Genomic DNA, 22,571 nt, shown 5'->3' on the forward strand with positions numbered 1-22,571 from the left:
AGATTCGTTGAAAACTTTTCCAAGATTGCGAAGCCTCTCTCAAATCTTCTCCAGAAGCACGTCAAGTACGTTTGGTCTCCGGAGTGTGACATTGCTTTCAACACTTTGAAAGAGAAATTGATCACTGCTCCGGTTCTGACTCCACCTGATGAATCCAAGCCGTACGAGGTCTTTTGTGATGCCTCTCTCCAAGGTCTTGGCGCAGTATTGATGCAAGAGAAGAAAGTTGTTGCTTATACATCTCGCCAGTTGAAGCCTAATGAGAAGAACTACCCCACTCATGATCTCGAGTTGGCGGCAGTTGTGCATGCTCTTTTGACTTGGAGACATCTTCTATTGGGAAGAAAAGTGGACATTTTCACTGATCACAAGAGTCTCAAGTACATCTTCACTCGGCCTAATCTCAACCTCAGGCAAACTCGATGGGTCGAAATGATTCAAGAGTATAATCCGAGTATCGAGTATACTCCAGGCAAGGCCAATGTGATTGCTGACGCTTTGAGTAGAAAGGCCTACTGCAACAGTCTGATTCTTAAGCCTTATCAACCCGAGCTTTGTGAAGCTTTCCGCAAACTTAACCTGCAAGTTGTTCCTCAAGGTTTCCTTGCCAACCTTCAAGTCTCTCCTACCTTGGAAGACCAGATTCGCCAAGCGCAGCTTCTTGATGCTATGGTGAAAAAGGTGAAACTTGATGCTATAGCTTCTTGATGCTATGGTGAAAAAGGTGAAAAAGGTCCTGATACAAGTGCTACCGCCTTGATGACAAGGACACTCTCTTCTTCGAGGATCGTATTGTTGTACCCAGAGGTGACCTCCGTAAGGTGATCATGAACGAGGCTCACAATTCTCTCCTCTCCATCCACCCTGGGAGCACGAAGATGTATCGGGACCTTAAGCAAGCTTATTGGTGGACTCAAATGAAGCGCGAGATCGCTCAATTCGTGAATGAATGTGATGTCTGTAGAAGAGTGAAGGCAGAACACCAAAGGCCAGCTGGTCTCCTCCAACCTCTTGCCATTCCAGAATGGAAGTTTGACCACATTGAAATGGACTTCGTGACTGGGTTTCCTAAGTCCAAGCGTGGCAATGATGCTATATTCGTTGTCATCGACAAACTCACCAAAGTGGCTCACTTTCTGCCTATCAAAGAGTCGATCACTGCAGCTCAATTGGCGGAACTCTATACCTCTTGTATTGTCTCTCTGCACGGTATTCCTCAAGTGATCTCTTCAGACCGTGGCAGCATCTTTACCTCGAAGTTTTGGGATTCTTTTCAGAAGGCCATGGGCACTAACATCCGCTTCAGCACAGCTTTCCATCCTCAAACAAGCGGTCAAGTCGAGCGTGTCAACCAGATTCTTGAAGATATGCTCAGGGCTTGTGTGATCTCCTTCGGCATGAAGTGGGAGGATTGTCTTCCTTATGCTGAATTCTCCTACAACAACAGTTTTCAAGCAAGTTCGGGCAAGGCCCCTTTTGAAATTCTGTATGGCAGGAAGTGCCGTACCCCTCTCAACTGGTCTGAAACCGGTGAACGTCAGCTTTTGGGTAATGACTTAATCACAGAAGCAGAAGAAATGTGCAAAGTCATTCATGATAACCTCAAAGCAGCTCAATCCCGCCAGAAGAGCTACTATGATAGTAAGCACCGTGATTTGGCTTTCGAGATCGGAGATCATGTTTACCTCCGTGTCTCTCCTATGAAAGGTACTCGTCGCTTCGGTATAAAAGGGAAGCTTGCCCCTAGATACGTGGGACCTTTCAAGATTGTTAGCAAGAGAGGCGACCTCGCCTATGAACTCGAGCTTCCTTTAAACTTTGCAAATGTTCATGACATGTTCCATGTCTCTCAGCTTCGAAAGTGCTTCAAGACTCCTGACCGCACCGTCAACTTCGAGGACATTGAGCTCCAAGAAGATCTCTCTTATCATGAGCACCCAGTTGCTATTCTTGAAGAGACTGAACGCAAGACTCGCAACAAGTCAATCAAATTTCTCAAAGTCAAGTGGTCACACCATTCCGACCGTGAAGCTACCTGGGAACGCGAGGATCACCTCCGTTCTGAGTACCCGGCGTTCTTTCAGTCCTAGATCTCGTGACGAGATCCTTTCGTAGTGGTGGAGTGTTGTAACGCCCCGGATGTAACTTTCCCTATTTGTACTCCAACTCTTGCCGTTTCCGGCGTTAAGTTATTTTATTATCTCGGGTTCGGGTTTTGTCTCCGTGTGTTGTTGTCATTGTCATTCATCTCATATCATGTCATCATGTGCATTGCATTTGCATACGTGTTCGTCTCATGCATTCGAGCATTTTTTCCCGTTGTCCGTCTTGCATTCCGGTGCTTCGTTCTCCTCCGGTGGCCATTTCTAGCTTTCTTTCGTGTGTGGGGATTAAACATTTTCGGATTGGACCGAGACTTGCCAAGCGGCCTTGGTTTACTACCGGTAGACCGCCTGTCAAGTTTCGTACCATTTGGACTTCGTTTGGTACTCCAATGGTTAACCGAGGGACCGAAAAGGCCTTGTGTGTGTTGTAGCCCAACACCCCTCCAATTTGGCCCAAAACCCACCAAACTTTGCTCCGTGTCCTAGAGCGTTCGATCACGATCGCGTGGCCGAAAACCGCACCTCATTTGGACTCTCCTAGCTCCCTCTATGCCTATATATACACCCCCCTTCCAAATTCGTGGATCCTCTCCCCCCTAACCCTAAAAATCCCAGATCCGCCGCCGCCGGACGTGTCCGGAGTGGGCCGGACATGTCCGACGCCCCCACCGCGCCACGTGTCGTCCACTGACTGGCCGAGCCGCCGCGCCCACTTCGCCGCACGGCCGGCCCGCCGAAGCCCATCGCTGGCCCTCCCGAGGCCCGAGCCGGGCCGAGCCGAGCGCCCCGCTCCTCAGTCCCCGCCGCCGTCGTCCTCGGCGCCGGCGCGCACCGCCGCCGCCGCGCCATTGCCGGCCATCGCCGCCTCGCCCCGAGCCGCTGCGACGCCGCGCCGCCTTCGCCGCGCCCCGCCGCCTCGCCGCCGGCGAGCACCGCCGCCCCGCGCCGCTGCCTCATCGCCGGCCTTGCCTCTCCCTCAGCTCCCCGCCGACGAACCGAGCTCGCCGGAGCCGCCGCCCGCCGGTCGCCGCAGTCTTTGCCTCGGTTCGCGTGCCCGCCGAAGAAACCCTAGATCTGGTTGTTTTTTTCTCTAAGTCCTTAAATTTTCAGTCCATATGCTCCTGTTCAAGGTCCCGTAACTTTGCATCCGTTGCTCCGATTCATGCATATAGCATATCAAAATGTTCATCTCAGAGAGTACATCATTTTGTTCCATTGCATCATTTTCATTTGAGCTCATCTTGATGCCCGAAATGCTGTTAGAAGAGGGCTACTTGAGTTAATTGTCAGATCTGTTACTCCGTTTAGCACTTTTGTCATTTTTGCCATGATTAATGTGTGCATGCTATGCCCGTGAGTTCTTCATATGTTTTGTTAAGGGTTTTGTTATCTTTCCAGAGGTGCAACCCATGTATTTTTAGGATGTGTGTGGTGACTTGTGCAAGCTTACAAAGTGGTGCACTTGCTAATTCTGTTTTCAGGGACTTTGTGATTTCACTAAGTCCTGGGATTGTTTACCTCATGATGCCATAGGTTCTTGTTGTTTCCTAGTGATCCGTGCTTCTTTTGAGGATGATCAGTAAGGGAGTTTTGTTAATCTTGTAGTGCTCTATCCATCCGTGTCTTTGTTTGCAATTATGGAGCACCCTAGCTGGAGTCAATCGAGCTCTACTTTTGCTTCGTTGTGAATCTGGATAGATCGTCAACTTGTTTGCGATTTTGCCGATGTTATTGTAGTTGATCCGTGCATGCTATGCCATTGTTCTTGCCATGTATAGCTTGTATTTTGTGCCTTCTTTATGGGTGTATGCTTGCCTTGCCATGACTTGCACCGTAGTGAGTGCATCGAGCTCGTAAACATGCCTACTTGAGTTATATTTCAGCATGTGTCAGTTTTTTACTAAGTCTGAAACTGCTTATGTTTTTGCTATGTTCACATGCTTGCAATTGTATTTTCTGGTCCTTTTTGGCTCAAGGTCACTAAGGGACTTTTGTTAAGCTTGTTGAGTAGCTCCATGCCATGTCTTTCTTTGTCATGTTCAGGTCCTATAGCATGTTGTTTTGTTGCTCCGAAGAGGGCTATATGATCTGAAATTCCAGACAAGTGTTAATTTCACTAAGTCTGAGATCTGTTTGTCATTTGCATTTTTGCCATGCTTGTTTGAACCTGTTAATGGATGAAATTGGCCGTAGCTCAGTGCTAGACTTTTGTTAAGCATCTTGAATTCTACGCTGACATGTATTTTTTTGCCATGTTTGGGTGCTGTAGCATGTTCATCTCATTGCATTTAGATGCCTACTTGCTGTAAATCGCAGACCGGTGCCATTTTTGAATCGCTTGCCATTTCCAAACCGTAACTCCGATTCCGGCGTTCTTTATATCGTTTTCAAGCGATTTCATCTCATCTTTCCAGTGGCACCCTTGGAATTCCAAGTTGAGGCCAGGTTCATGCATTTCCTGTCATATCTTACATTTTGCATCCCGCATCGCATCCCGCATAGCATATCATCTTTGCATCGTGTTGTTTGAGTTTGCACGTGTTTGATTATATCCTTGTTGCTTGTTTGTCTTGTTTGGGTAGAGCCGGGAGACGAGTTCTCTAACGAGGAGCCCATTGAGTTTGCTTTTGAGGATCCAGTCAACTCTGACAACTGTGCAGGCAAGATGATCATACCCTCGAAATCACTACTATCTTTGCTATGCTAGTTTGCTCGCTCTTTTGCTATGCCATTGCTATGATGCCTACCACTTGCTTGCAAGCCTCCCAAATTGCCATGTCAAACCTCTAACCCACCATTGTCCTAACAAACCGTTGATTGGCTATGTTACCGCTTTGCTCAGCCCCTCTTATAGCGTTGCTAGTTGCAGGTGAAGATTTGAGGCCGTTCCTTGTTGGAACATTTATTTACTTTTTGGGATATCATTATATTATCTTGTTATCTTAATGCATCTATATACTTGGTAAAGGGTGGAAGGCTCGGCCTCTTGCCTAGTGTTTTGTTCCACTCTTGCCGCCCTAGTTTCCGTCATATCGGTGTTATGTTCCCGGATTTTGCGTTCCTTACGCGGTTGGGTTATAATGGGAACCCCTTGATAGTTCGCCTTGATTAAAGCTTTTCCAGCAATGCCCAATATTGGTCTTACCATTTGCCACCTAGCCTTTTCTTTCCCTTGGGTTCTGTAGACTCAAGGGTCATCTTATTTTAACCCCCCCAGGCCAGTGCTCCTCTGAGTGTTGGTCCAAACTAGAGCCCCTTGCAGTGCCACCTCGGGGAAACTCGAGGGCTGGTTTTAGTTGTGCGGATTGCTTATCTGAGTGTGCCCTGAGAAAGAGATATGTGCAGCTCCTATCGAGATTTGTCGGCACATTCGGGCGGTGTTGCTGGTCTTGTTTTAACCTGTTGAAGTGTCTTGAGTTACCGAGATACCGAGTCTGATCGGAACGTCTTGGGAGGAGGTCTATTCCTTCGTTGACCGTGAGATCTTGTCATGGGCTAAGTTGGGACTCCCCTGCAGGGATTTGAACTTTCGAAAGCCGTGCCCGCGGTTATGGGCAGATGGGAATTTGTTAATGTACGGTTGTAGATAACTTGAACCTTAACTTAACTAAAATGAATCAACCGAGTGTGTTACCGTGATGGCCTCTTCTCGGCGGAGTCCGGGAAGTGGACACGGTGTTGGAATAATGTTTACGCAGGTTGCTCTCTAGTTTCTCGCTCGTGCTTTGCCTCCTCTCGCTCCCTCTTTTGCGAATAAGTTAGCCACCATACTTGCTAGTCGCTTGCTGCAGCTCCACTTACATTTACCTTGCCATACCTATAAGCTTAAATAGTCTTGATCGCGAGGGTGCGAGATTGCTGAGTCCCTGTGGCTCACAGATTACTATTACACCAGATGCAGGGCCTGATGATTCCGCTCCAGGAGACGCGTATGAGCTCAAGTGGGAGTTCGACGAAGACTCTCAACGATACTATGTTTCCTTTCCCGATGATCAGTAGTGGTGCCCAGTTGGGGGTGAACGGGACCATGTCGCATGTTGGGTTCTCTTTTATTTTGGCGCCGTAGTCGGGCCATGAGTGTTTGGATGATGTAATGTTATTTATGTACTTGATTGACGTGGCGAGTGTAAGCCAACTATGTTATCTCCCTTTTATTATCATATTACATGGGATGTTGTGAAGATTGCCTAACTTGCGACATATGCCTTCAATGCGATTATGTCTCTAAGTCGTACCTCGACACGTGGGAGCTATAGTCGCATCGAGGGTGTTACACCGGCCCTCTCCTCCTTCCCCCCATTATATACGGGGGTAGGAGGGCACCCCAAAGACACAACAATTGATTTGTTGATCTCTTAGCCGTGTGCGGTGCCCCCCTCCACCATAATCCACCTCGGTTATATCGTAGCGGTGCTTAGGCGAATCCCTGCGACGGTAGCTTCATCAACATCGTCACCACGCCGTCGTGCTGACGAAACTCTCCCTCGAGCTCTACTGGATCGTGAGTTCGCGGGACGTCATCGAGCTGAACGTGTGCTGAACGCGGAGGTGCCGTACGTTCGGTGTTGAGGATCGGTCGATCGTGAAGACGTACGACTACATCAACCGCGTTGTTATAATGCTTCCGCTTAACGGTCTACAAGGGTACGTGGACGACACTCTCCCCTCTCGTTGCTATGCATCACCATGATCTTGCGTGTGCATAGGAATTTTTTTGAAATTACTACGTTCCCCAACAAACCGACACGTATGTATCGTTGCTACTAAGGATAAAACGATGGGGTCTATCTCTACATAGATAGATCTTGTCTACATCCTGTCATCGTTTTTATTGCATTACTCCGTTTCTCCATGAACTTAATACACTAGATGCATGTTGGATAGCGGTCGATGTTTGGAGTAATAGTAGTAGATGAAGGCAGTAGTCGATCTACTAATCTTGGACGTGATGCTTATAATGATCATTGCCTAGATATCGTCATGATTATTTGAAGTTCTATCAATTTCCCAACCGTAATTTGTTCACCCACCATTTGCTATTTTTCTCGAGAGAAGCCACTAGTGAAACCTACGGCTCCCGGGTCTCTTTCTCATATTATTTGCCTTTGCGATCTATTTTCCTTTGCTTTATTTTCAGATCTATTAAACCAAAAATACAAAAATACCTTGTTGTAATTTATTCTTATTTATTTTATTTGGCGTTCGATCTATCGATCTACTGCAGTTTTATTCACGTCCGTTTGCTCATCTGGGGCGCCGCTACCCGAAAGGGATTGACAACCCCTTTTACACGTAGGGTTGCGAGAAGTTGTTATTTGTGCGCAGGTGCTGTTTACGTTGTGTTGCTTGGTTCTCCTACTGGTTCGATAACCTTAGTTTCACATCTGAGGGAAATACCTACCGCTGTTGTGTTGCATCACCCCTTCCTCTTTGAGGAAATACCAACGTAGCTTCAAGCCGCATCACAGGGAAATATTTATTCGAATAGTCATGTCCATGGTAACAGACGCTCGGAGTTGTATCCTGATCTATTACAACTAGGACTAGATACTAGAGACACTAAATGGATATGATGGCTCCAGGACCGCTTTCCCGCAGGGAGTAGAGGAAGGATCTCGGGTCATTACTACAATATACTTGTTACTTTATAATATGCTAATCTGCACTCTTCTAATACTGAAAGAGGATGCAAGATTCTAGTCCTTGATAGGCTAGGTCTTCCCTTCCATTCTGGCATTTCTGTAGTTAAGTCCAAGGATAAAGCCCCATTCCTTTGATACAAATGCATACTTTGTATAGATTTGATGTAAGTCTTGCGAGTACTTTGGATGAGTACTCATAGTTGCTTTGCTACCTCTTTTCCCCTCTACCCGATTGTTGCGATCAGATGACGGAGCCTAGGAGCCAGCTAATCCCATCGACGATTATTACTACCCCGATGGAGCCTACTACTACATGGAGACCGCCAATGATTAGGAGTAGTTAGGAGATCCCAGGCAGGAGGTCTGCGCCTTTTCGATCTAGTTATCGTTGTTTTGCTAGCCTTCTTTAAGGCAGACTTGTTTACTTATGTCTGTACTCGCATGTTGTTGCTTCCGTTGACTTATGTATTCGAGCCTTCGTGGCTCTGACTTGTAATATAAAGTTGTATGACTTTAATTTGTGTCTAGAGTTGTGTTGTAATATCTTTTTGTGAGTCTCTGATCTTGATCGTGCGCATTTGCATGCATGATTAGTGCATGATTAAGTCGGTGCATCACATAATGGAACCTCCATGGAAATGGACAATTAACAATGGGTCTATGTATAGAGTGTTAATCCAGTTTGATGTGCCAGTTGATAATAATAAGAATATCTAGAAGATGAAGATACCTCTTAAGAATAAAACCTTTGGTTTAAAAAAGGAATAAAATCTTTGCATGGTATCTTCATCGCGGAGTCATTCTTACTAAAGATAACCTTATTAAGAGGAATTGGCATGGAAGTCCGTAATGTGTCTTTCGTCACCATGATGAGATAATGAAACATTTATTATTCCAATGCAAATTGACTCGTTTTATATGGTCTGTCATCCAAATAGCTTCTGATTTGTATCCTCCTTGTAGTATTGCTAATGTATATGGTAACTGGTTACATGGGATTGATCACAGGTTTATAACTCTTCTCAGGGTGGGAGTGCTTGTCGTCAGGGCCGGCCCTGTGTTTCGGGAGGCCCTAGGCAAACTCGACGACATGGGCCCCTATGTCCTAAGTCCTAAGACCATATATATGTATGTGTGTGCGTTATATATATAACTTATTAAGAGTAACTTTCAAACACATCTTTACTTTAAAAATTAACTGTAATAATTCAAATGATTCCATCAAGAACAAAAAATACCAAATTCGAACTGACTCTATCACCAAGAATAATACTAAAAAGATCACAAAATGAAACCCTAGACATGTACATAGAATGACAAAAAATTAATAGATTGGATTAGAAAATTTTAAAATTCCGTGCATACTAAAATTGGAGGATGGATCATGGATGTATAGTTGAATACGTACATACTAAATAAAGAATAATAAACTACTGAAATTGTCAAATTGAGATTTAGGGGGTGGACAACAACTAAGGAACATGGATGGAAACGTTCAAACGTACTCACTTGCAGAATTTTAGGGATTGAAGACGGCCGCGTTGTAGACTTCAAGACTTGCAGTCGGATATATACTAGGTATTGTCGTGGTGCCGCCTTGCCGGATGCCCGATGGCCAAGCTGCCGGACTGTCGTGCGGCGTCGGTGCGTGCAGCTCCAGCGGGCAGCAACAGCCGAGGCGAGGGCGGCGCGGCAAGGCGCCGATAGAGGAGGCCGATGGGCGTCACGGGCGACGAACCTACGAAGGAAAACGAGCAGTCGTGTGCCTGGCAACTCGCGTGTGTCACACCGCATGACGCGCTTCGTATTTGCTAATCGATCGGGGTCGCTAGCTAGCTATCTGATGAGCCTCTTATTTCTATTTTTTAATTCTTTTGTATTTTTTACCTATTTTTTGTTGGGCTATAGTATATATAAATACTCCATCATGGACCCTTCCCTCGCCTGGGCCCTAGGCCGTCGCCCCGCCGGCCATACCCTAGGGCCGGCCCTGCTTGCCGTTATTTGGTCGCTTTACCTATATAGAAATGATAAGGTTTTTTAACGGTAAAAGTACTTCTCCGATGCGGGTTATCTACAGATGTATCGGGACTTCTCGTTTATGGTCATCTCTATAACGCGTGAAGAATCAAATCTGTTTATGGAGGTGTGTACATATTTGGAGGCTGCGGCGAGTGATACTTTTACCCAACATGGGTGACAACATGATGTTAAGATTGACCCCCTCCCCCCTCCGCTTTAGGCATTATACAGACTCTACATGTTTCTTTGTATTTCGCCTTTTATTTTTGTCTGTATGAGAGGACTTTGTTTGGCTGTCTGCAACTTAGTTATGCTGAGCCGGGGTGTAATGCTTAACTTTTTAAGTAATAAAGCGTCCTTTTTCAAAAAAAAAATCCACTCTAGCAATTAAAATTTTATTCACATCAATTTACAGTCATCACCCTAGATGCTGATTATGATTTGTGTGCAGGACTAACCGGAGTGCGAGGAAATTGCAAGCGCATTGTTTGGTACAAAAAGTTAAACAAAAGGAGAGAAGCTGCATGTGACATTCCTTGGGAGGTGGGAGCTGTCTTTTGACCTTTGGGCAACCTGGATGCTTGTACGTAAACAGGAGCATGTGATCCAGGGCCCGACGACTCACGTGTCTGCTACTCGTACTACTACTCGTGTATGTATGGATAGAGAAAAATCAATCATGGGCTCGTAATAATGGCGCCACTCCTCATCTATCTGTAGATAAAATTCCATTATTGCAGTATCATAATGCAGCAGCATCGAATCAACGATGCCCCACACGCCAAGCATGTTCTTCGGACAAGCATTCCCTTCCCGGCTTCCTCCATTCCCGTTCTCATCTTATCATAGGAGTTCGGACTCCGCATTCAATTCGTATTGAACGAAGAGACAGCTGGATATCGCATGCTATTCTAGGCAATGTTATCTACAAGCACCACGACAAAATATGCGGAAATAACCGAGAAAGTGTAGACCTCATATATGAGACCAAAATGCTTTTATTTGGATGAAGAGTATCCGGTGGAAAACCGAATTGTTGCGGAAACCATGTTTGAAGTGTCGACCTCATATATGAAACAATGAACAATAAAAAAAAGTACAGATGGCGATGTAAAATCTTTACATAATTATTCATCATCATGTGAGTTAGGTAAAGTTTCTACTACGACCCTAGTCCAAATCCGGCACATTAAAGTATGGAGGAACAAATCGTCCGCATGCGTGCCTCCCTGACCTTTTCCATGTGAGCCGAGTGGCAATGGTCAACAAATCACTTCACCCCACACCACACTGACCGACCCATGTCCCTCCCTCCTTTGACGTTTTGACCCACCCCATCATCCCATCTCACCGCTAAACTAAACTAAACTAAAACCCTTCCCCAAATATAGATCTCCTGCCGTCCGTCGCCGCTCCGACGGCCCGGATCCGCCCAGCGGCAGCGTTTCCTAACGCGGCGCCGCGATAAAACTAGGCCAAGTGGCGACGAATTTTCCACGGCGTGGGGGGCCGGGGAGCAATATTATACAGGCCGGCGGCCTCGGCTGCAAGAAAACAAATGGGGACGGAGAATTACTCCTAATTTCTTCTCCACCCCGGCCTGGTCTCCGTCCGCTCCTTCGTTCACACCTTCTTCCACTAGCTGGTCTCCGGTGGTGGTGGGGGACGGGACGACCGTCGTCCGTCGACTCCGAGTGAGCTCGCGGCCGCGGTTCTGGATTCATCGCGCGCGCGAGAGGATCCCCCTCCCCGAGGTGAGTGGGCGGGCGGGCTCGGCGCCGTCGTGCTTGCTTGCGCGGGCGAGCGCTTCTCTTTCTTGGGGGAATCTTGGGAGGGTGTGGCGGTGGTGGTGGGGTTGTTGCCCCCGCTTGATGCGTCCGCACGCAACAAAATCGCCTGCTAGGGTCGCTTCTTGCCGCCGCGGGTTCATCCTCTCTCTCTCTCTCTCTCTCTCTCTCTCTCGGTGCCCACTCCTGCCGCTTCTGCCGGACTGGCTTCCGCCGTGATTCGGTCCGGGGACGCTTTCTTGGTCCTCAGCCTGTTGCTCCTGTGATGGCTGATGCGAGTAATACAGAGTAGCAGCCTTGGTGAGCTTTTCTTGAGATCTGAGTGAGTTTTCTCTCCCATTTCCTGCTCTACAGATCTGCTGCGGTACGGTGAGAGCTGCCGAGTAGCCGAGGTGCTGGTGAGCTTCTCAAGAAAGTAAAAATGGAGGAGGTGGAGGAGGCCAACAGGATGGCCGTGGAGAGCTGCCACAGAGTGCTCGGCCTGCTCGCCCAGACCCAGGACCCGGCGCAGCTCAGGAGCATAGCGCTGGGGACGGACGAAGCCTGTGCCAAGTTCAGGAAGGTGGTCTCCCTCCTCGGCAACGGCAACGGCAACGGCAACGAAGGAGGGGGAACCCACCATCCTAGAGCCAAGCTGGTGAGCAGAAGGCAGACCCCGGGGTTCTTGAGCCAGAAGAGCTTCCTGGACAACAACACCCCGGTGGTGGTGCTGAACAGCGCGCACCCTTCGACCAGCTCGGCTCAGGTGTATCCTAGCAGCAGAAACAGCATTCTGGATTCATCACAGGCCGCGCACCCGATCGGAGGGCCTCCCAAGCTGGTGCAGCCGTTGTCCGCGCACTTCCAGTTCGGCGACTCGTCGCGGTACAACCAGTTCCAGCAGCAGCATCAGCACCAGCAGCAGAAGATGCGGGCCGAGATGTTCAAGAGAAGCAACAGTGGGATCAACCTCAAGTTTGACAGCCCCAGTGGCACCGGGACGATGTCGTCCGCGAGGTCCTTCATGTCATCTTTGAGCATGGACGGCAGTGTGGCCAGCCTGGATGCCAAGTCTTCCTCCTTCCATCTGATCGGTGGGCCTGCTATGAGCGACCCGGTGAACGCGCAGCAGGCGCCGAGGAGGCGGTGCTCGGGACGTGGGGAGGATGGAAATGGCAAGTGTGCTGCAACTGGCAGGTGCCATTGTTCTAAGAGAAGGTAGTAAATCTGCTATCTTTGGTCTTTCTGATTCTTTTGATTCAAGACAGGGCACCATGATAATTGTTATCTACCCTATTTCAGCAGGAAGTTGCGGGTGAAGAGGACGATTAAAGTTCCCGCAATTAGTAATAAAATTGCTGATATACCTCCAGACGAATACTCCTGGAGGAAGTATGGGCAGAAGCCAATTAAGGGTTCCCCTCATCCCAGGTATTCTTTAGTAATGTAATCTTTCTAGTTGTGTACTGCACATTTGATACTTTGTAGGGTGGTTTTTCTTTGCTAACATTTTTATTATACAGTGATAGAAATTAGTCATGATGATGCTGTAATCACCATAGCACATCAACTTTGTTGGTAAAGATGTGATCATTTACATGCTATTATGGAATGCACGACTGATACAACCATGAGCACTCAAGTGCCTTGTGATAACTAATGTGTCAATGATAATCAGAACACACTTTATCCAAGGAATGTGTTTTCTTGGGTGCTGTACATGTTTGTTTTCTATCCTCTATGCGATTCGGTATCCATGAGGTGTCGATGCCTTAATTGCTATGACATTAACTAATTACTTCGTGGATGATGCCATTCTTTCTTTCCCATGCCACTTTTGGAAAATATATCAATCATGAGTCTTAAAGTGACCACTTCTTAATTCAACCGAGATCATGCTATCGTGATTCACCCACCATATACATATAATAATCCTATCCAACTGACTTGCCCACCATGTCTCTGGCTTAAATTGCCTGATGATAAAACACACAAATATAGCTGTACAGTAATGGCAACCACATAAATATGGTCCTCTGAATTGGCACAGAATTTTTCCTCTTTTTAATAAACACCGGATATAGAAACATGGCTCGTTGTACTTCTATTTTTATTTCCAACCCAACATGTTTCTAAGTTTGATTTTTCCCTGGAGAAGACTAACCAATGGCTGAACTCAAAATGCAGGGGGTACTACAAATGCAGCAGTGTGAGGGGTTGCCCTGCGCGGAAGCATGTTGAACGTTGCGTGGATGATCCGTCGATGCTCATTGTGACATACGAGGGTGAACATAACCATACGCGAATGCCAACTCAGTCTGCGCAAGCTTAGGGAATCCCTTGGTTATTACTCTTTTCAGGAAATGCCAACTCGCTGGCACTTGTTGGACAGACTGCGTTGTTCTCCTAAATTAGGACTGCGAAGTGACGAATATGGGATCCATTTGAGCAGTTGATGTGTCGGTTGGCCTCCTGACCTACATGTTTTGTAGTGAGTGTCAAGTGGGAGGATGCAAAATTGTTGTTCTCCCTTAAGGAGGTAATCAGAATGATGAAATGTTAGAACATGATGTTAGATAGGACACCTGAGATTTGCTCAGGAGGGAGTGCGAAGAGTTGGAAGGGAAGATAGAAATTGGGGGATGATATGTCTGTCTGTAAAGTAGCAAAAATTGATAAAATCATTGGGTCTCCCTCTTTTTGTACCAAGTGCACAAAAAGGCTGGTTTAAAATCAAAAATAAATGAGACAGAACCAATTTGTGGTTGGATACATTGGTGTGTTGTACCTCCAGGCTCTAGCTCATCAGAGACAAAACCAAGTTAAATATCTTGTGTGTGCTCTTCAATAGTCAGCTCGTTTGATTAAGGATGTTTATATCATCACAACTTGTTAGTTGCCAATTAATTTGTGTTTTATAATTTAAACGAACACTGATTTAACCCATAAAGGGAGTATTTTCTAGAGAATCCTACTACCTCTATACCAAAATATAAGCTGTTTTTTAGGTTAAACTAGCCTAAAAACATTTTATATTTTGATATGGAGGGAGTACAAAATAAATAAACGACTGGTAATCAAAATGTACTACTAATACATGGAAAGCCATTGACCCAAAACGTCGTTGTAGATTCCAGCCGCGGCTTGCCCAACCAATTTTTTGGTCGTTGACTGCTCCCACATGCTTCGCTTGAATCAGCGCCAGGGCCAATATTTTGGTTGCCCCGTTCAATATCTATGCCCGCGCGTTGGTGAGATCATGGCGGTTCAATTTCTATGCCCGCGCGTTGGCGAGATCATGGCGGCAGAATCCTTGGCCAAATCTTTGGCGAGCCAATTTTGGTGGGCTGGCTGGGGTGTGATCCAAACAACCCCTAAGACAACAAATACTCCCTTTGTCTCTATTTACATGGCTACACTTGTTCATGGTTGAATTTTGATCATTAATTTAATCAAGAACTATTTTTTATAACATATAATATAATTAACATATCAGAAATCTAATTGATGGTCAAAAATTGATGGCAGAAAATAAGAGCGCTTTGAAAGTAAGGATAGAGGGACCATGATGATGCTTGTCATTTGAGCTAGGGATTAGAAGGGCACTTTCAGAAGACTCGTCAATTCTTACCCTCCAATCATTTCGCAAGAGACAGAAAGAACTGAACTTGTACCAACAGGGCATTAACAAAGTCATGAAAAAGAAACAAGATTCGATCTTTCTATTTTGAGTGAGGCATGAGCATGTCTGCTAGGCAATTGGCGCGGGAGACCTCAAACAAGTGATCGCGTAATGTCGAAACGGACTACAACATTCTTTGGCGTTGCCGCGCGCAAAAAGAAAACATTCTTTAGCATCAATTTTGAATGCTCTGGTCCCAAGCAATAATGCAATATACAGTACAGTAGTATATGATTCATTGAATGTCTTGCGTACACGGTACACGTTTAATTCTTTCCATCTTGTTTGGAATAATTTTTAAAATGATTTGGAGATGTGCGCCATGCGTGCATGCCCGGTCTTGACTCTGGCTTTTGCTGGAAGGAACAGCGTTGCTCGCTCGCTTGTGGCAAGAGAATAAGCGGGGGCATATGTCATGACGCGTGACCATGAGTGATGCGTTTTATTTTTATGTGTGTAGGTAGACCATGCGTGATGTGGTGCCCAAGCAGAGGCGCAAAGCATATAGTACTTTTTTTAAGGACTAAAGCATATACTAGTACTCCAGAGTGTCCCTTCTTTTGCTCCCGGGGTGCATATGCACTCGATGAAAAGTGAAATGAATATAAGTTACTTGTTTAGAAAAAAATCATTTTTTTGTGTGTTGGTAAATTTCAACTGCTTGAACAGTTTGATGATAGAATGACATTCATGGAGGTCTAGAGAAAAGAAAAATCAGGCTCCAAAATGTTTCCAAAAATAGCACTTTTGCAGCATCGTTTTTTTTTGCCGGGAGCATCGAGAATGGTTTTCAACCATGAAATTTTGTACGCATGTGAAACATTAACCTACGTTTTTCTGAACCTTTTCCTACTATTTTGACATTTTACTATTCATCCAGGTGCATATGCACCGGGAGCAGAAGCTCCACGTCCATTGAACTCAATCTTATTTTCAATAGTATAAGTTTGTGGAACACATAACTCATGCATTATTCGTTAAGTTGACCTCGAGGCCCCCGGCCCAGACGGCCTACATTCTGTAGTTTACAAGAGGTTTGGCACATAATTGGAGAGGACTTGATTGATGAAGTGTTACTTGCTGTCAATTCTCGTAAGATCCATGAGGGGTGGAACAACACAATTATTGTGCTCACCCCGAAGATTGACAACCCGGAAGTTATAACACAATTTTGGTCGATTAGCTTATGTAATGTGGTCTATAAAGTGATTTCGAAACTCCTTGCAAACCGAATGAAACATTTTCTTTCTGAGATTATCTCCACAAATCAAAGTGCCTTCGTTCCTGACGGCTTTCTGAAAGTGCAACTAGTCCCCCGGTGGTTTTGGTAACTCATAACAACATATAGCTCATTGAACTAATATCCATTCAAGCTAAATATTTTAGAAAGTTCAATGATTGGCATGACATGGACTAGAGATGTGGACTCCTCAAAATGCTAAGGACACATATTGACAAAAGCTCAAGACTCTCCATTTCTATTTTAGTGATCCAAGATCATATTGAGTCCATAGGAAAGCCAATACTATTAAAAGGGGATGAGGTGTTGCTTAATGGTCTACTTTCTCCAAGTGCTTAGTGATATTGCTCCAAAACCCTCAACCACTTTCTCTTCCAAATATGTCCAAAACTCAAAGTCAAACTCGGCCCCACTGAAATGATCCATCCGGAGCCACCGAGTTCAGTTGACATAGCCACTGCCAGAAACCCTAGCAATTCGGTTACACCGATACGGATCTCGGTCTCACCGAGATGGCCCTGCAAACTCTCTGTTGCCTATTGCAATTATTTCGGTCTCACCGAGATGGGCAATCGGTCCCACCGAGTTTGCTTGACCAACTCTCTGTTTGCCCTTTGTTGAAATCGGTCTCACTGAGTTCAAGCAATCGGTCTCACCGAGAGGAGGTTTTGCCCTAGCCCTAACACATCAGTCCCACCAAGTTGTTCCAGTAGGTCCCACCGAGATTTCTAACGTTCACATTTTGAACTGAATCTGTCTCACCGAGTTCTTCTATTCGGTCTGAACGAGTTGGGTCAAATGCGTGTAACGGTTGGATTTTGTGTGGAGACTATATATATCCCTCCACCCCCTTCTCCATATGAGAGTGAGCCATCAGAACATGTCTACACTTCCACTACTCATTTTCTGAGAGAGAACCACCTACTCATGTGTTGAGACCAAGATATTCCAATCCTACCACAAGAATCTTGATCTCTAGCCTTGCCCAAGTTGCTTTCCACTCAAATCATCTTTCCACCATATCCAAATCTATGTAGAGAGAGAGAGAGAGTTGAGTGTTAGGGAGACTATCATTTGAAGCACAATAGCAAGGAGTTCATCATCAACACACCATCTATTACCTTTTGGAGAGTGGTGTCTCCTAGATTGGTTAGGTGTCGCTTGGGAGCCTCCGACAAGATTGTGGAGTTGAACCAAGAAGTTTGTAAGGGCAAGGAGATCGCCTACTTCATGAAGATCTACCCGAGTGAGGCAAGTCCTTCATCGGTGATGGCCATGGTGGGATAGACAAGGTTGCTTCTTCGTGGACCCTTCGTGGATGGAGCCCTCCGTGGACTCGCGCAACCGTTACCCTTCGTGGGTTGAAGTCTCCATCAACGTGGATGTATGATAGCACTACCTATCGGAACCATGCCAAAAATCTCCGTGTCTACATTGTGTATGCCTTCTCCAAACCCTTCCCTTTACCTTCATATGCAATTTTTTACTTTTCGCTGTTACACTCTTAGAATTGCTTGACTTGTACTAGTTGCTGAAATCTGCCAACACTTAAAATTTGGAAAATGTTAGATTTTTATTTGGTCAAGTAGTCTAATCACCCCCCCTATAGACCTATTTTCATTCCTACAAATGGTACCAGAGCTTTGGTCTCCATTTGCCTTGATTTCCATAGCTTTGGTGATCATAACCTTGGTTTCACAACCTAGTAGAGTATGGCATCTAGCAAGGGAAATTACCACCGTAGAGGTCCTTACTTTGATGGTACTGATGTCTACTACACAACCTTCTTCTTGTAGACGTTGTTGGGCCTCCAAGTGCAGAGGTTTGTAGGACAGTAGCAAATTTCCCTCAAGTGGATGACCTAAGATTTATCAATCCGTGGAAGGCGTAGGATGAAGATGGTCTCTCTCAAACAACCCTGCAACCAAATAACAAAGAGTCTCTTGTGTCCCCAACACACCCAATACAATGGTAAATTGTATAGGTGCACTAGTTCGGCGAAGAGATGGTGATACAAGTGCAATATGGATGGTAGATATAGGTTTTTGTAATTTGAAAATATAAAAACAACAAGGTAACTAATGATAAAAGTGAGCATAAACGGTATTGCAATGCTAGGAAACAAGGCCTAGGGTTCATACTTTCACTAGTGCAAGTTCTCTCAACAATCATAACATAATTGGATCATATAACTATCCCTCAACATGCAACAAAGAGTCACTCCAAAGTCACTAATAGCGGAGAACAAACGAAGAGATTATGGTAGGGTACGAAACCACCTCAAAGTTATCCTTTCTAATCAATCTATTCAAGAGTCCGTAGTAAAAAAACGCGAAGCTATTATTTCCGTTCAATCTATCATAGAGTTCGTACTAGAATAACACCTTAAGACACAAATCAACCAAAACCCTAATGTCACCTAGATACTCCAATGTCACCTCAAGTATCCGTGGGTATGATTATAAGATATGCACCACACAATCTCAGATTCATCTATTCAACCAACACAAAGAACTTCAAAGAGTGCCCCAAATTTCTACCAGAGAGTCAAGACAAAAATGTGTGTCAACCCCTATGCATAAGTTCACGAGGTCACGGAACTCGCAAGTTGATCACCAAAACATACATCAAGTGGATCACGTGATATCCCATTATCACCACAGATAAGCACATGCAAGACATACATCAAGTGTTCTCAAATCCTTAAAGACTCAATCCGATAAGATAACTTCAAAGGGAAAACTCAATTCATCACAAGAGAGTAGAGGGGGAGAAACATCATAAGATCCAACTATAATAGCAAAGCTCGCGATACATCAAGATCGTACCACCTCAGGAACACGAGAGATAGAGAAAGAGATCAAACACATAGCTACTGGTACATACCCTCAGCCCCGAGGGTGGACTACTCCCTCCTCGTCATGGAGAGCGCCGGGATGATGAAGATGGCCATCGGAGAGGGATTCCCCCTCCGGCAGGATGCCGGAACAGGTCTAGATTGGTTTTCGGTGGCTACGGAGGCTTCTGGCGGCGGAACTCCCGATCTATTCTGCTCCTCGATGTTTTTAGGGTATATGGACATATATAGGCAAAACAAGTCGGTCAGGGGAGCCACGAGGGGCCCACGAGGGTGGGGGGCGTGCCCAGGGGGGCAGGCGCGCCTCCCTGCCTCGTGGCCACCTTGAAGCTTCTTTGACTTCAACTCCAAGTCTCCTGGATCACGTTCGTTCCAAAAATCACGCTCCCGAAGGTTTCATTCCGTTTGGACTCCGTTTGATATTCCTTTTATGCGAAACACTGAAACAAGGGAAAAAACAGAAACTGACACTGGGCTCTGGGTTAATAGGTTAGTCCCAAAAATAATATAAAAGTGCATAATAAAGCCCATAAACATCCAAACAGATAATATAATAGCATGGAACAATCAAAAATTATAGATACGTTGGAGATGTATCAGCATCCCCAAGCTTAATTCCTACTTGTCCTCGAGTAGGTAAATGATAAAAACAGAATTTTGATGTGGAATGCTTCCTAACATATTTCTCAATGCAATTTTTCTTTATTATGGCATAAATATTCAGATCCGAAAGATTCAAGATAAAAGTTTAATATTGACATAGAAATAATAATACTTTGAGTATACTAACTAAGCAATCATGTCTTCTCAAAATAACATGGCCAAAGAAAGCTATCCCTACAAAATCATATAGTCTGGCTATGCTCTATCTTCATCACACAAAATATTAAAATCATGCACAACCCCGATGACAAGACAAGCAATTGTTTCATACTTTTGATGTTCTCAACCTTTTTCAATCTTCACGCAATACATGAGCATGAGCCATGGACATAGCACTATGGTGGAATAGAATGATGGTTGCAGAGAAGACAAAAAAAGGAGAAGATAGTCTCACATCAACTAGGCGTATCAACGGGCTATGGAGATGCACATCAATAGATATCAATGTGAGTGAGTAGGGATTGCCATGCAACGGATGCACTAGAGCTATAAGTGTATGAAAGCTCAACAAAAGAACTAAGTGGGTGTGCATCCAACTTGCTTTCTCATAAAGACCTAGGGAAATTTTGAGGAAGCCCGTCATTGGAATATACAAGCCAAGTTCTATAATGTAAAATTCCCACTAGTATATGAAAGTGACAACATAGGAGACTCTCTATCATGAAGATCATGGTGCTACTTTGAAGCACAAGTGTGGTAAAAGGATAGTAGCATTGCCCCTTCTCTCTTTTTCTCTCATTAATTGGGCTTTTTTTCCTTTGGCCTCTTCTCTTTTTTTTCGTCCGGAGTCTCATCCCGACTTATGGGGGAATCATAGTCTCCATCATCGTTTCCTCACTGAGACAATGCTCTAATAATGATGATCATCACACTTTTATTTACTTACAACTCAAGAATTACAACTCGATACTTAGAACAAAATATGACTCTATATGAATGCATCCAGCGGTGTATCGGGATATGCAATGAATCAAGAGTGACATGTATGAAGATAATGAATGGTGGCTTTGCCACAAATACGATGTCAACTACATGATCATGCAAAGCAATATGACAATCATGGAGCGTGTCATAATAAACGGAACTGTGGAAAGTTGCATGGAAATATATCTCGGAATGGCTATGGAAATGCCATAATAGGTAGGTATGGTGGCTGTTTTGAGGAAGGTATATGGTGGGTTTACAGTACCGGCGAAAGTTACGTGGTACTAGAGAGGCTAGTAATGGTGGAAGGGTGAGAGTGCGTATAATCCATGGACTCAACATTAGTCATAAAGAACTCACATACTTATTGCAAGGATCTATTAGTTATCGAAACAAAGTATTACGCGCATGCTCCTAGGGGGATAGATTGGTGGGAAAAGACCATCGCTCGTCCCCGACCGCCACTCATAAGGAAGACAATCTATAAATAAATCATGCTCCGACTTCATCACATAACGGTTCACCATATGTGCATGCTACGGGAATCACAAACTTTAACACAAGTATCTCTCAAATTCACAACTACTCAACTAGCATGACTCTAATATCACCATCTTCATATCTCAAAACAATCATCGAGTATCAAACTTCTCATAGTATTCAATGCACTTTATATGAAAGTTTTTATTATATCCCTCTTGGATGCCTATCATATTTAGGACTAATTTCATAACCAAAGCAAATTACCATGCTGTTCTAAAGAACTCTCAAAACAATATAAGTGAAGCATGAGAGTTCATCTATTTCTACAAAATAAAACCACCACCGTGATCTAGAAAGATATAAGTGAAGCACTAGAGCAAATAACAAACTACTCCGAAAGATATAAGTGAAGCACTAGAGCAAATAACAAACTACTCCGAAAGATATAAGTGAAGATCAATGAGTAGTCGAATAATTATGCAACTATGTGAAGACTCTCTAACATTTAAGAATTTTAGATCTTGGTATTTTATTCAAACAGCAAGCAAAACAAAAGAAAAATAAAATGAAGCTCCAAGCAAAACACATATCATGTGGTGAATAAAAATATAGTTCCAAGTAAAGTTATCGTTGAATGAAGACGAAAGAGGGATGCCATCCGGGGCATCCCCAAGCTTAGGCTCTTGGTTGTACTTGAATATTACCTTGGGGTGCCTTGGGCATCCCCAATCTTAGGCTCTTGCCACTCCTTATGCCATAGTCTATCGAATCTTTACCCAAAACTTGAAAATTTCACAACACAAAACTTAACAGAAAACTCATAAGCTCCGTTAGTATAAGAAGATAAATCACCAATTAGATACTGTTGTAAACTCATTCTAAATTCATATTAGTGTAATATCTACTATATTCCAACTTATCTATGGTTTATACCCTCCGATACTACTCATAGATTCATCAAAATAAGCAAACAACACATAGAAAATAGAATCTGTCAAAAACAGAACAGTCTGTAGTAATCTATATGTTTCGAATACTTCTGTAACTCAAAAAATCCTTAGAAATTAGGAAGTGCTAGGCAATTTGTTTATTAATCTACTGCAAGTGGAATTGTTATTTTATCGCTCTCTGGTAAGAGATGAAAATTATTCTCATGAGCGCGTACTTTCTATTTTTTTTACAGCAAG

The 22,571-nt window shown here is 44.6% G+C and overlaps 1 protein-coding gene across 2 annotated transcripts; it reads left to right on the plus strand.

The window, feature by feature from the left end:
• Positions 1-11,311: 11,311 nt before the first annotated feature.
• Positions 11,312-14,307, plus strand: LOC125550564 (probable WRKY transcription factor 39). Of its 2 annotated transcripts, none has more exons than XM_048713586.1 (4): positions 11,312-11,523; positions 11,911-12,753; positions 12,838-12,966; positions 13,723-14,307. In XM_048713586.1, the coding sequence occupies exons 2-4, from the start codon at positions 11,978-11,980 to the stop codon at positions 13,865-13,867; spliced, it is 1,050 nt and encodes a 349-aa protein (XP_048569543.1). In that variant the 5' UTR covers positions 11,312-11,523; positions 11,911-11,977; the 3' UTR covers positions 13,868-14,307. The 2 variants fall into 2 exon arrangements, with proteins under 2 accessions (XP_048569543.1, XP_048569544.1); XM_048713587.1 differs by having other exon boundaries at positions 12,841-12,966.
• Positions 14,308-22,571: the final 8,264 nt, after the last annotated feature.

Source organism: Triticum urartu, chromosome 4, assembly GCF_003073215.2.
Source record: "Triticum urartu cultivar G1812 chromosome 4, Tu2.1, whole genome shotgun sequence".
NCBI lineage: Eukaryota > Viridiplantae > Streptophyta > Magnoliopsida > Poales > Poaceae > Triticum > Triticum urartu.

Bases quoted from the DNA above. Each gene is read 5' to 3' on its own strand.
- LOC125550564 (XM_048713586.1), top strand. From the start codon at position 11,978: ATGGAGGAGGTGGAGGAGGCCAACAGGATGGCCGTGGAGAGCTGCCAC. The intron at 12,754-12,837 runs GTAGTAAATCTG...ACCCTATTTCAG, and splicing joins TGCCATTGTTCTAAGAGAAG to CAGGAAGTTGCGGGTGAAGA. The intron at 12,967-13,722 runs GTATTCTTTAGT...CTCAAAATGCAG, and splicing joins AAGGGTTCCCCTCATCCCAG to GGGGTACTACAAATGCAGCA.